This window comes from Gossypium raimondii, chromosome 5 (assembly GCF_025698545.1).
Source record: "Gossypium raimondii isolate GPD5lz chromosome 5, ASM2569854v1, whole genome shotgun sequence".
Classification (NCBI taxonomy): domain Eukaryota; kingdom Viridiplantae; phylum Streptophyta; class Magnoliopsida; order Malvales; family Malvaceae; genus Gossypium; species Gossypium raimondii.
This window is the reverse complement of record NC_068569.1, coordinates 16,018,982-16,032,854: the sequence shown is the minus strand read 5'-3', so window position 1 is coordinate 16,032,854 and position 13,873 is coordinate 16,018,982. Positions and strand designations below refer to the sequence as shown.

The 13,873-nt window shown below is 34.6% G+C and overlaps 3 protein-coding genes across 11 annotated transcripts; 2 read left to right on the top strand and 1 right to left on the bottom strand.

The window, feature by feature from the left end:
* The first annotated feature begins 693 nt into the window (after positions 1–693).
* On the top strand, positions 694–5,403 carry LOC105767543 (type IV inositol polyphosphate 5-phosphatase 11). The gene is made up of 8 exons (XM_012587108.2): positions 694–891; positions 956–1,109; positions 1,258–1,388; positions 1,474–1,550; positions 1,675–1,800; positions 4,186–4,373; positions 4,459–4,596; positions 4,678–5,403. Exons 1-8 carry the CDS (start codon positions 857–859, stop codon positions 4,831–4,833), a joined length of 1,005 nt encoding a protein of 334 aa, XP_012442562.1. The 5' UTR covers positions 694–856; the 3' UTR covers positions 4,834–5,403.
* Positions 5,404–5,996: 593 nt separating this feature from the next.
* On the top strand, positions 5,997–11,141 carry LOC105769293 (protein DA1). 9 transcript variants are annotated; one of them, XM_052631128.1, is made up of 13 exons: positions 5,997–6,709; positions 6,931–7,050; positions 7,381–7,532; positions 7,804–7,894; positions 8,052–8,187; positions 8,382–8,505; positions 8,605–8,688; positions 9,173–9,292; positions 9,405–9,617; positions 9,864–9,926; positions 10,037–10,155; positions 10,402–10,460; positions 10,557–11,141. In XM_052631128.1, exons 2-13 carry the CDS (start codon positions 6,999–7,001, stop codon positions 10,871–10,873), a joined length of 1,530 nt encoding a protein of 509 aa, XP_052487088.1. In that variant the 5' UTR covers positions 5,997–6,709; positions 6,931–6,998; the 3' UTR covers positions 10,874–11,141. The 9 variants fall into 9 exon arrangements, with proteins under 9 accessions (XP_052487088.1, XP_052487091.1, XP_052487087.1 ...); XM_052631131.1 differs by having other exon boundaries at positions 6,901–7,020; XM_052631127.1 differs by having other exon boundaries at positions 6,901–7,050.
* Positions 11,142–11,154: 13 nt separating this feature from the next.
* LOC105769292 (protein LYK5) lies at positions 11,155–13,032 on the bottom strand. The gene has a single exon (XM_012589821.2). It carries the CDS (start codon positions 13,015–13,017, stop codon positions 11,155–11,157), a length of 1,863 nt encoding a protein of 620 aa, XP_012445275.1. The 5' UTR covers positions 13,018–13,032.
* Between the last annotated feature and the right edge of the window lie 841 nt (positions 13,033–13,873).

The following is a 13,873-nucleotide window of genomic DNA, read 5'->3' as shown; positions in this document are numbered from 1 at the left end:
CCTTTGACGGGTTTGAATTGAGCCTAGTAAAAGTATTCTCAGGTGGGTTGGGTTAAGCAGTTGAAAATTCAAAGTTTTAATTTAACCTAAAAGGTTTACTTGAATTCCAGTTTTAATCCCATCTCTCAATTGACTTTTCGTTCCTTCCTTTCAACTATCGATTGGCAAGAAAATCATAACTTTGACAACTTCTTTAATTACGGCTCTGCTCTTTTTTGGTATATCTTGGACTCATGCTTAAATACCAAACATGACAACCGATAATTGGTAGGTAGAAGAGAATTCAAGCTATGAGCGTAAAGCAAACCCTTAGTGATATTTTTTATACTGTGTTCTATTATTGTTCAAACAAGAGAAAAAAAATGGTTCATTAGATTGAAAGTTGATAAACCGATTAGAAAATCTGCATTCAGAGAGCCTGCTTTAGGGTGACCAGTTAAAAGTCTAGTTTCAGCTCATTAGGTATAGACGTTTAAGATATGTTTTTTCAACCAATCCATGTCTTTGCGAGGGTTGCTTGTTAGATATGGTATTGTTGTACGGTCGTTGTCAACTCTGATATTGTCAAATACACCCAACCTAACTCGTAGAGAAAAAAGTATTGAGCCTTTCAGATAAGAGATCCATGCATGCATAAGATTTCAGACATTTTGACCTTTTTTTTTTTTTTTGGAAAGGGCGGGGGGTTCCAAATCTTCACGGCCAAAAAGCCAAAAGTTTCTGTCTTTATACATTACATCTCATAAGCAAGATAGCTGTCTCTCTCTTTCTCTCCCTCGCATTTATTTTTAAGTTTTTTTGTCCACACATATCGTCTTCAGTTCTTGCATCTGGTGATGGTAATCTTAACCAACACATGGGAAATCTCAACACAATTCAAGCTGGAAAAGGGTACGTAAAATGGAACTTCTTATTTGTAAACAAAGGAGATTACTGATATATCCTTGCTTTGCAGAAGAAGATCAAAGTACAAGAGAAAACTATCTCTGGGTTCTTTCAACGACCGAGCTCATGAAGGAATAAAGACAGTAGAGGCGGATAATCTTTGCGAATTCTCGAGAAATTCTGACCTTTGCATTTGCATAGTGACTTGGAACATGAATGGACAGGTTGGAAATTGGAATCACATCGTGTATTCTTATTAATTAATGAAAGGGGAAAAAAAGCAATATACGGTGCAAAATCAAATCAATAAGTGCAGATATTTCGATATTAATCACTATTTCATTAGTATATATACTATCCTCGTCTTATAAGGTCTCATATGAAGATCTGGTGGAGCTGGTTGGTAGCAACCGGAGATATGACATACTTGTTGTCGGGTTGCAAGAGGTACCTCGAAACAATATTGCGCGATTGCTGCAGGATGCTCTAGTTGAAACACACGAGTAAGCATATGCAAAATCTTTTGTTGTATTTTCATCGACACATTAATAAATAAACTGACATTTGAAGCTGCTGTATATGTATCAGCTTGTTAGGAAAGGCAATCATGCAGTCTCTGCAACTGTATGTGTTCGGACCGAAGAAATCAGACTTGTTGATCAAAGGTTAGAGACTGTCATTTCCGGTGTTAGGTTCATTCATTTTTATATTGTTATACAAGATTAAGATAGATAAGATGTTAGATGAGGGTAATTGATATTCGTGTTTCTGGAATCGAACATAATTTAGAGCTGAAGGTGGATAAACATTCAGTGGGAGGCTGCGGAGGAATGATGAGGAGAAAGAAAGGGGCCGTGGCAATCCGTATCAACTACAAAGGATTCAGGATGGTGTTTATCACTTGCCATCTCTCCGGTATTATTCCCTCTTTTATTCAATTATGGGCAACATTAGAACATAGAACTCCAGATCTGTTTTACCACTCATGTTGATAGAGGTTGGTGGCTATCCTCCAACAGTATTTTCACGCTTGTTATGCTAGAGATATCATTTATATTACATTTATTGTTAATTGAGTTAGTTTCAATTATTAATTAAGTCTTAATCTAAATATAAATTTATCAAAGTTAATTCTTTTTCAATTATGGAATTATCAAAAAAAATTATTTTTGAATATACATATTATTTAATAGTAATTATTTCTTTTATAATTTTACAATTCTAAAAAATACATATACGTAATAAGCAATATGAAATTTAAACCCAAAACATCAACTTATCTTCTCAACTTGATCAAAAAAAATCTCCATCTTCTCAATCATATCATTCCAATTAAAACCACATTTAATTTTTATATTAATTTTAATAAATTTATTACATGATTTTTTCTATCCACGTCATATATATATATATATATATATATAACATAATCTAGTAAATAATATTATGTATAATTATGATAAATATAGGAAACTAACAAAAATAAAAAGCACAAATAAGAACCATAACAGCACAATTAGAGGTGGTCATGGTTCGGTTCTAGGTATGATATTAACACATTTTATGCTTGTCCAAGCTTAACTAAAAATATGGGCCTAAAATTTTACATAAACTCGTCTATATTTATAAATAGCTAATGCAAACCTAATTTAGGCTCACTTGTATTGTTTAAAAATAAATAAATAATATTTTTATTTAATATTTAATAATTTTATATTATTTTTATTTATTAAAAGTTTATATATAGTCATGCTAACATTTTTTAATGTTTATATTATAGTAGTATTATAGAGTTAATTTTTATGTGTTATAAATCACATAACATATAAAAATAACATAATATAAAAAATTACAAACTAAAAATGGATCGAGCTTCAAATAGGTCTATTTTTTTTTGCCTAGACTTATTTTTCGAGTCTAATATTTTTGTCCGGATCCTCCCAAATTTCGGACAGACATTTGGACTTAAACAAATAACCCGATCTATGAGTAGGTCTAAACACAATTTCCATGAAACAAATGAAATTTGAAAGACATCCAAATCCATTTACTTTGATTTAATGGAGCTTAGCTTCATTCATATAGATGGGCAATAAGATTGTTTCCAATAAAATTAAAAATAATGGAAAAAAGTTAAATTAAATTTTATAATGATGAGATTAAAATTAATTATGTGATATGTGCTTAAATTCAAATGGAATTATGATAGTGAGGTTGGAAAATGATTATTAATAACATCAAATTAAATTATATATTATGTAAAATAAATAATTATATTTGTATTTTTAATTATTAATATATCTATTATTTCATATAATTTTTCTAATAATCAAATTTACATATTTACTAAATTATATAAAGCTCAAAACTATATGTTTTATATAATAAAAGCAACAAATTATTATATAATATTATAAAATGTATTATATTAATTATTGAATATTAAAATTTATTAAAATTAGTTTATGATAATAAGCTTATATGTATCAATGATATCATTTTTAAAAATAAAATTTATGTTTTGTAGTTATTTTATAATACATGTAATTTAATAAAACCGATAGAAGGTTAAAGTGGGAAAGTATTCTCATTAGATTTTTTTTTTTGAAAAAAAACTAGTGCTCCGGTGAAAAATCAAAAGCACCGGTGTGGTGGAAATCTTTCCTCCACTGGATAAATCCAAAATCATTCAAAGATATGATTGCGGTGCTTCAAAGAGAGCGTTAAATTGGCCTCTAGTAGAATAAAGTCACCCCCAGTGAAAGAGTGATAATCTCCATTTTACCCTATTCCACCCTTTTTAGTTATAATTATTATATTATTCTAACATAACTATAATTTTAATTATTATTTAATATAAATCATTTTAATATATTTCATTGATGAATTTGTATATAATATAATTTTAATAAAATTTAACATTAATATATAAATTATAATTAAACTTTTATTAATTAATACAAGAATGATTTTAATACATTTCTTTACATAAACACCCAATTTTATGTTATTAATAATTATTTTATACTTTCATTTCATTATTATCATTGTACTTGAATTCAAATACATATTGCATGATTAATTCTTAAATTATTCTATTTATTACTATAATAATCAAATTAATTACTAAACTCCGTTATTCAAATCGATTTGATAAATTTTGGATTCTCCATACCCGATTTGTGATAGTAATTTAACATAGTAAAAACCCGTTTTATGTCCAGAAAGATATCAAATTTTCATTCCAAGCCCTTAAAATTTGGGCCCGTAGTGATTCGATTCATACTATCCTCTAAGCAGCTCATGCTCGAAATGTAGAAGAAAGGAATTCAGAGTGCAGGCACATATCTCACTCTCTCTTCGCAAAGTATTGGAACCCTTATGCCCGGCCCTCCCAAATCACCATCTGGTTGGGAGATCTCAATTACAGGCTACAAGGCATCGATACACATCCAGCTAGAACCTTAATACAAAGAAACCTCCACAGGGTCTCTGCTCCATCTAGCCATTTTATTCTCAATCTATCTTTTCATCATAGCTCTTGCCTGAACTTCTCTGTTTTATTCCTTGCAGCTGCTTACAAGCAAAGGCCAACTCCTTCAGGAGGCCCAGAGAGGGCAGATTTTCAATGGATATTGTGAAGGAACACTTACATTCAAACCAACATATAAGTACAATATAGGAAATAGCAACTACGATACAAGTTACAAGGTAATATAAAATGAATAATGGTCTCTGTTAGATTCAATCTTTCAAAATGATAGATCATCTGCAATATTAAAAATTTGACAGGTTCGAGTTCCGTCGTGGACCGATCGAATCTTGTTCAAGATAGAAGATCCTGACGAAATCAGTGCAAGCTTGCACTGTTATGAATCAGTTGATGACATCTATAGTTCAGACCATAAGCCCGTGAGAGCCCACATTTGCTTCAAACTTAGCAAATAATAACCCACAACGATTTCCCTAGTGGGGTAAACAAAGGTAACACTGCCATAGCATAATGCAGTGCCAAACTAATAGATATTAGATCCTTCAGAGAAAATGGATGAACCTGTAATTTCCCTGCAGTATCTTTTCATGTCAGCATGCAAGTTCCTGGCAAAACCAAATGATTCACCGCCCATGACTCACAGTCGAAGAACGGTCAATTTAGATGATGAAGACTTGGATATTTTTATGCTACGCGTTCATAAAAGCACACCAGCAATGTATATTGGGAAATTAAAGTTAGAAACCCAACAACATTTAGTCCACATGTGAGAAGTGGTCAGCTACCGTACTAGATATCTAGAAGGCAGCTTAAACTTATTCCATCCTTAGCTTAGATCCTTCCATTTGCCCTTTTTCATGCGGAGCATATGTTTTTTTGGACATTTCACAATTGTCTTACATGTAAACTTTAAACCCAAACCTAAAAAAACATTGTTAATGCTAATGGGAAAGAGAGATTAGCTTATCAATAGTTTCAACCAAGCCATCTTTGTTGACAATGATTTGTTATCAACCACTGCTTGAAACCTCAATCATTTTTTTATGGTGTTTAAATTCACTAGCCTAACTTGATTATCATAATCATTCGTTCTGAATATCATTTCCATTCACTTGTTTTAAAATTTGGTGCAGTCACAAATTTTTGAAGAACAAAGGCATGTGATATCATCAAGTTTATATGATCATTGCCCTTGGCATTACCCTTTTAAGCTGACGTTCTTACAAGCTAATTTTGAAAATTTTTGAAGCTATCATTTCATATTAATCAACAGAAATCACATGCTATTCCATTAATGATGCAACCAAGGGAAATATACTTTTTTTAGTGAGTCATATAAAACTGTTAAGTATTTTCAGGGAAATAACTGTTTCTAAAATTTAACCAAGAAAAAAAGAAGTGAGATAAATGACAGAAAGAGAAACACGATGAACAGAAGTTGTTTTAGTATTGGAATTTCGATCACTTTGGGAGTCTTTAGATATTATTTGAGAGCTAGTGGGATTGGAATCTCTACCAAAGAGTCTAATCCTTTTCGCACTTTTATGTTTTCTTTATTATTATTTATAAATGATCTCTGTCTCATTGAAATCCAAAAACAATGTGCACTCTTCCAAACTTTTTATCTGTTTTTGGTGCATTCACTTTAAACCCATGTTACAAATTCAGCATCATAAGCCACCCAAAGAAAGCTTGCTTCTCTTTTAGGGAGGTTTCTCAAGTGGAAGAATTAGAGGCACCCGCACCTTACATGTAAAAAATAAAGCTTCTAGTCACTAGGATTAAAAAAATTAGGTGAAATACTCTATTGGGTTCAACGAATCTTCGTCAATCCATTGGGGGTTATGACAAAAACTCATCAAATTTGTACGCTTTGTGTGCATGTTTGACTTTGAATTTGCGTACACTTGAAGACACCTCTTTTCTTAAGCTTAGTTTTTTTTTGGTCAATATTTCTTAAGCTTAGTTCTCACCAATCACCGTGTTAAATGATGTATCGAATGACATGTCTTTCTTTTTCATTTGCTTTAGTTTTTCTTTGAGGGACTTGGGTGTAGTAAGATTCTTCTTTTTGGAGCCAAAGAAATAAAAAGGGCGTCACTGTTCTTCCCTGTTCTTTGCGTTTTTATACACAAAAGAGAAAGACCGAAAAAGAAATTTTTTTTTTTAAAAAAAGAAAAGAAAAGAGGAAAAGGGTCAGAGGGGAATAAATAGCTTTATAGGTCTGAAAATTTTGAAACTTTTTTTTGGTTAATCGTGAGATCTTATCTGATATAGGTCTCTTCTGCAGTCTTCATCCACCCTTCGCTGCTGGTCGTTGATTTGTTTGAGGTGAGTCATTTCTCCACTTGTTTTGATTCTTCACTTTTTGTTCTTTAAAAACCTGTAATTCCCTCGTTACATGTCCTGGATTTTGCGGTCATCCTAAGCTGGAAAGAATCTGTTTTTCTTTTTGGGCTCTCTCTCCTTATATTCAATTGGGTCTAGCGAGAAATTTGATGCGTTTTTTCACTCGTTTTTAGATTAAACATTCTGGGGTTGAATAATGCCAGGTGGGTGATTTTGATTGCAATCATTGATCCTGGGTTGACTTGCATTGAAGACAAATGCGGCTGAATTGATGCAACTTTTTGTAGGCAATTGTTCGTTATGCATGAACCCCTGTTGTTTTTGTATTCTTCTGTTCTTGGCTGCTTTTAATCCACTTTGATCGTATTCCTTACTAATTGTTTTGGCTCAATAGTCAACACAATAGCGGTTACTAGCATTTTTTCCAATTATATTTTTTTGCTTCTTTAATAATGTTTGATATTGGAATGCTGAATCTTCTGTCAAGTTTTGTTCATTTCTTCAATTAGAACTTAGAAGTAACCATTTTTTATCTCATCTACCTTAGCATGAATTGTGTAACTTCATTTTGGCTTATATCTTATATTTACTGCATTAAAAAAACTTATGCAGATCTTGCCATATCTGTGTTTGAATGTATGTTCTATTTGCAGGTGGAAATTTTATTGATTATGAGCAGATAACATTCTGCATTATGAATTGGATTAAAAAAGTTTTTAAGGGGTGTGCCCATAAATCTTCAGAGGGACATTATCATGGACATTATGCCGAGGATCGTCAATTTTATGCACCTTCAGGCTCTGGGGTATTTACATCTGTTACTGTTTTCAGTTTCCCTTTCTATGTTCTCTACTATTTTTATGATTTGATCCCGTCCTGTTTCCTGTAATGCCACTGGTGTGAAACGCATAAAATCACTTAGTGGCTCTTGGCAAAGTTGCATAGTAAATATATGGCCAATTAGATTGTAAAACAGTAGTTGCATCAAGGAATTGACCAATTCGATTATTTGAGTTACTTTAGTTATCGCTTCTAATATATTTTCTGTTATAACTTGGTCTCAACCTTGAATGTAGGATGCTTGGAGGGAGCATGAGAATGAAGAGATAGATCGTGCTATTGCCCTATCTCTTCTCGAGGAAAGTCAGAAGGGGAGAAGGGTAAAAGGTGTGTAGCATGTCTTCCTGGTTTTTATGTCAATGTTCTTGTCAGTTGTACCATATGGCATGAGCCACAAGTTCCCAATAAAATGTTTATCTTCTTTCCTACTTATTATCTAACATGTCATAATTCGAATTATTAAGTTTCTTAAATTATTGGATAGATGATAAATCTCAACTAGAGGATGATGAGCAACTTGCAAGAGCTATACAAGAAAGCTTGAACTTTGAACCTCCTCCACAATACGAAAATGTAAATACTTATCAACCTATGCCAGTCCATTTTCCAACGGGATACAGGTACATAATATGCCATTAACTACTATAACTATTTCATACCAGCTCATTTAATAAGGTTTAAATATGAATTATTGCGCCTCTTAAGTTATCTTTCGTCTTTCATTGGCATCAGTTATGCTGCATTTCGTGCAAAGACATTTGCTAGCATAGATTCCATATCATTTTGCTCCCTTGACGAACTTATTTATTTTTAGTAGGATTTGTGCGGGTTGCAATACCGAGATTGGTTGCGGAAGATTTCTAAATTGCCTCAGTGCATTTTGGCATCCAGAATGTTTCCGTTGCCATGCTTGCAATCTCCCAATTTCTGATTATGAGGTACAAATTTTGATGGCTACCAATGTTACCATATGTGGTTCCTACACTAGATGTTTGATTGATGAATAAGCTAATTTAGATTTATGCTTTCTTGTGCAGTTCTCTATGTCTGGTAATTACCGTTTTCATAAATCTTGCTACAAGGAGCAGTACCATCCAAAATGCGATGTCTGCAACCACTTTGTAAGCTTTTTTTCTTGCATTGGTTTGACATTCGCTTTGTTATAAATTTGTATTGCTTTTAATTCATTCGATGCATGAAGTTTTCAAGTCATGTGATTTGCTGCATATTTCAGTTTACTTATTATATATGTCGATAGTAAACTTATGGTAATGCCAAATCACAAGTATGTTTTTTTTAGTTTTTCTTACCTAATAATGAATTTCAAGTGCTAAATAAATCTGGTCATACAAATGCTTATCAATATCATGTAATATAGCCTCACTGAAGTATAGTTTATGGTTGGTATCCTTGGATATAGTTCGAAGTTTTAACAGTTGGACGTAGTAGAATGGGAATTACAAAAACTACAAAATACAGGAAACCTCTGTATGCATAGCATGTCCAAATCTTCTATCCTGTACCGTTTTTAAGCAGTTTTGAAATAGAGAGAGGGGAAAAAAAAGTGACTCTAATGCTCTTATGCGCTCACTCATCTCTTGACAGATTTCAACAAACCCTGCTGGTCTTATTGAATATAGGGCACATCCTTTTTGGATGCAAAAGTACTGCCCTTCTCATGAGCATGACGGTACTCCACGATGCTGCAGCTGTGAACGAATGGAGGTGAGTATGATGAAAACATGCACATCTTTCTAAGTGTATTTAAGTTTCCAAACCCTTCTACTATTTCTGAGAAGAAGAGAAAAAGCTTGACGCATTTGCTCATCATATGCAGCCACACGACACGGGATATGTTGCCCTTAATGATGGGCGGAAGCTCTGCCTAGAGTGTCTGGACTCTGCAGTTATGGATACTAAGCAATGCCAACCCCTTTATCTGGATATACAAGAATTTTATGAAAGCTTAGATATGAAAGTGGAGCAGCAAGTTCCCTTACTCCTGGTTGAAAGGCAAGCTTTGAATGATGCCAGAGAGGGAGAAAAGAACGTAAGGACAAAAATGCTGAAATAATGACATCAAAAGTATTTTCTAGGACTGTTCTTCTTAGCTATATAAGATGTTACTGCAGAATATCTGTTTTCAGTCGTCATGTCTGACTGCTATGGAAGCACTGTGAGCATGCTTCTAGAGATGTCATGGAAATTTCATGTTGAATGCTTGATGGGAATGCTCACAAGCAGTTATTTGACTCTTCTTAATATGATTGCATTCTAAAAGCTTCATCTTGGGCAGGGCCATTATCATATGCCAGAGACTAGAGGACTCTGCCTTTCCGAGGAACAAACTGTCAGCACTGTAAGAATATATGGAATTCTATTTTGCTAATGTTTGATAACTTCAAAATGTTCATTGTTCGTTTTTCTATTTCTCAAAGTTTCTTACTATCTTCGACCTGAAATCATCAGATCCGAAGGCGACCAAGATTGGGGACAGGAAATCGTTCTATGGACATGATAACAGAGCCGTACAAATTAACTCGTCGATGTGATGTGACTGCAATTCTCATTCTTTATGGCCTGCCAAGGTATTGTTTTATTTGCCTTAATTGCTTTTGCATTTGAGTTTATTCTCATTCAGTCAATGGCGACTGAATTAAAGAATTATAGTCCTATAGCCTCTCCTTTGTCTTTCTAATTTATCAAATCCTTCTTGCGCTTATACAAAGCATGCATATCAGTAGGAGTTGATGCAAATTTTGATTGCTCTTAGTACTGCAACTTTAAGTAAGGTTGATGTATTTGATGCAAACATGAAAATCTTGAATATGCAGGTTATTGACTGGGTCAATCTTAGCCCATGAGATGATGCATGCATGGATGCGACTTCAAGGTGCATTCCATTTCCCGTCTTAATAAGTAGTAAAATGACATGTTATCTTTCTCCATTTGGAGACACTAACGGTGAGACATGCTGTTTGTCTGTTAGGTTTCCGGACTCTTAGTCAGGATGTTGAGGAGGGTATTTGTCAGGTATTGGCACACATGTGGTTACTTACCCAGTTCGACTCTGCTTCAGACAGCAACGGTGCATGGACTTCGTCATCGTCTTCAAGCAGTAGATTAAAAAAGGGCAAAAGATCTCAACTCGAGAGGAAGCTTGGGGAGTTCTTTAAGCACCAAATCGAATCAGATGCTTCCCCTGTATATGGAGATGGTTTCAGAGCAGGCCATCAGGCAGTTTATAAATATGGTCTTAGAAATACCCTTGAACATATTCGGATGACAGGGAGGTTCCCTCATTGAAATCCCAAGCCCCAAATTCTCAAACACGTTTCCATTTTTTTGAAGAGATAAAGCTCGGCCTTTTCCTTTTAGAACCAAAGGCCCGAGCACATACGATCATTTTCATATCTCTGAAGTGTAGTTTTAGAAGCATTACCAATTTTCATTCCTTGTGGCTTTCAATGCCATTCTTCATTTTTTTTATAATTAGTTATTTTTGTCTTTAGACCCACCTTGAGAACAAATTTATTTAATCATTTCATTATAAAGAAATTTCATTTCATGTAAATTGACAATGGCTCCTATTTACATATATCTGCTCGCATTTTGGACAGAACTGACACTACTTCCTCCATGCATGGTGTCTTTGTTGGTTCTTCTGTCAAGCAGGCTACGCTTAATTGAGCCATCCGCAGGGCCAACTCTGTCCGGCTCTCACATTTTAGCCTAGGATCAATGAAGGAATGGATCTCAGCTTCTGCGTTATCTTTTTCCATGATGGAAACAACGGTTTTGAATAGCAGTATTTCTCTTCTATCTTGCGTAATGGTGGCATATTTTCCGGTGATCAGTTCCAATAGCACAAGCCCAAAAGCAAAGACATCAATCTTGGAAGTAACCTGACCTGTCTGTGCAAACTCTGGTGCCAGATAACCTCTAGTCCCTGTAACCCGAGTTCTAAAAGTGACACTGCTCGTTTCACTCGCCACTTCTCTTGCAAGGCTGAAGTTTGCAATTTTGGCCCTTAAACCACCGTTTAGCAGAATATTGCTGCTGTTGATGTCCCCATGTACATAGGCAGGTTTGGTGAAACTGTGAAGATAGTGAAGCCCATTAGCAACATCCAAAGCAATCTGAATCCTCCTCGTCCAGCATCCAACCTCGTCAGCGCTTTGATTGCAAAGCCAATCCCTTAGAGACCCTTTTTCCATATACTCAAAAAGAAGATAGAAAACTACATGGTTTTCACATACACCTTGAAGCTTGATCAGATTGAAATGATTGATGTTCTTCAGCAATTGTACCACCTTGGATGCATTTCGTCTCATTATTTTAACAGCCAGGATCTTCCCACCGAAACTGCCTGAATAGACAGAACCATTGATTCTATACTTAGAACTGAAATTCCATGTAGCCTTCTTGATCTCCTTAAATGTAAACACTCTTAAACCTCGGTCGAATCTTGCAATTTCAATACGGAGGTCAGCTGGTAATACATAATTTGTACTTCTTTCATTGCCAATTTGAAGAACTCCGTCCTTTTTCTTATTGAACTTAACAGCAGTGAACAAGATGATGATAAGAAGAAGCAAAAAGCAACCTGCTGCAACTCCAACTCCATACAATTTCTGCTTCAATCCATTGCTGCTTTTCGAGTATTCTTCAAATGGAAGAGGTGGATCAAGTGGCTGATCCTTGTGAATTATGGTTTGGGAGCTTGAAGGTGCTGTTGGCAGAGGAATTAGGATTGTTGTGAAAGGGTTAGGAAGTTGCAACTCTTCCAAACCATTTGCATCATCAATTCTCTTTTTGCTCACATTGAATCTATCACCTATATCTGCAATAGCATCCCCGAAGCTGAAAGAATAAGTCACTAGATACTTTGTTCCACTCTCGGTTTGATTACTCGTTGGACATGCACATCGAAGTGGAACTTTCAATTCAATTCCAGGAACCAATTTGTATTTGCTTTGTGGATTAGCTCGTATAAGGGAACTGCATGTGGTTAATCCCTGGTATGCCTCAGTTCCTACAGTATAATACGTGCCATGGATGCTTGAGATGTTAAACGTGGTGTTTGCCTGATAATACCGGCCTAAACAAAAACAGCTTACAGGGATGATCACCTCTTTCCCGGTTGGGAACTTTGCATCCTCAGTTACATTATTGATGCTAGCAATCTCAGCCGGGTCCGAAGACATGAGAACCGAAATGCTGGGAACTGAGTTAAAAGGAGGTTGAGCCTTATAGATAAGAAAGGCTTGGCAATTTCGATCTTGGCCATTGCAAGTGTAAAGAAATGCTGAAGAAGTGCCTGATTCATCGATGTTATCGCACTCCAAAGCTGAGTTCCCTGAGTAGTTTTGTTGAGCATTTATGTATAGAATGAAAACATCAAGTATGAGGAAGCATAAAAGGAACAGATTCATGGTGAAGTTGCACATGGTTTGTTGGTTAGAGACGGAACTTGAAGAATGCTTGCTAGTTGCTGCCTGCAGGGATTAATGCTGGAATAAAACGCGTTTTAAGGATCATAAAAAAATACAGATAAATTAGAGTTTGGTTGACTCAAATGGCAACGCCCTAAGAAAGCTACAAAGTTGTTTTTGTCCACTCTTTGAGGCTGCTTCATTAGTTTAATAATCAAACTAGCAAAAGTGCAAGAACTAGTCCTCATATTATGTTAAAAAGAAACAAAACAAATTTCACATTTTTAAAGGATCCACTTAGATTAGTTTAGTGTCCCAGGTTGTAACTTAAAATATGCTGCTCCTGGACACACTCTTGTTAGCAGTATTCATACAATGTCAAAATATGATTGGATCCACAGTCCAGAACAAACCCGTGATTCCAGATAGCGTGTGGACTGGGACATGGGATTTGGATATCAAATCCTATTCATGTTTCAGTATCATTGAAGCTTACAAGGACCATTACTTTTGCCTAGTTTATGGGGCGTGTGGGCGGTGTTTACTTCTCGAGCCTAGTAGGAATTAGTCAAAATCTCTACCCCAATCAAACAACAAATATGCAAAACACAAATTTTGTTTGCAAGTTTAAGAACAGTTTCTGTACAATGTTTCTCAATATTAGCACTAACTGGTAGGCTAGGGAAGTGTAAATCGCGAGACACATAGCTAAAGCTTATCAACCAAAGGAATTTATGTATGTATCTCTGCAGGGGCCACCGTTGTTACAAAATTTTGGAAATTTTTCATCTTTTAAAATTTTTAGAAAATTTTGATCAATTTTTTAAAACTCTCATTATATCTTTTATTTTTAAAAATAAATTAATTAAGC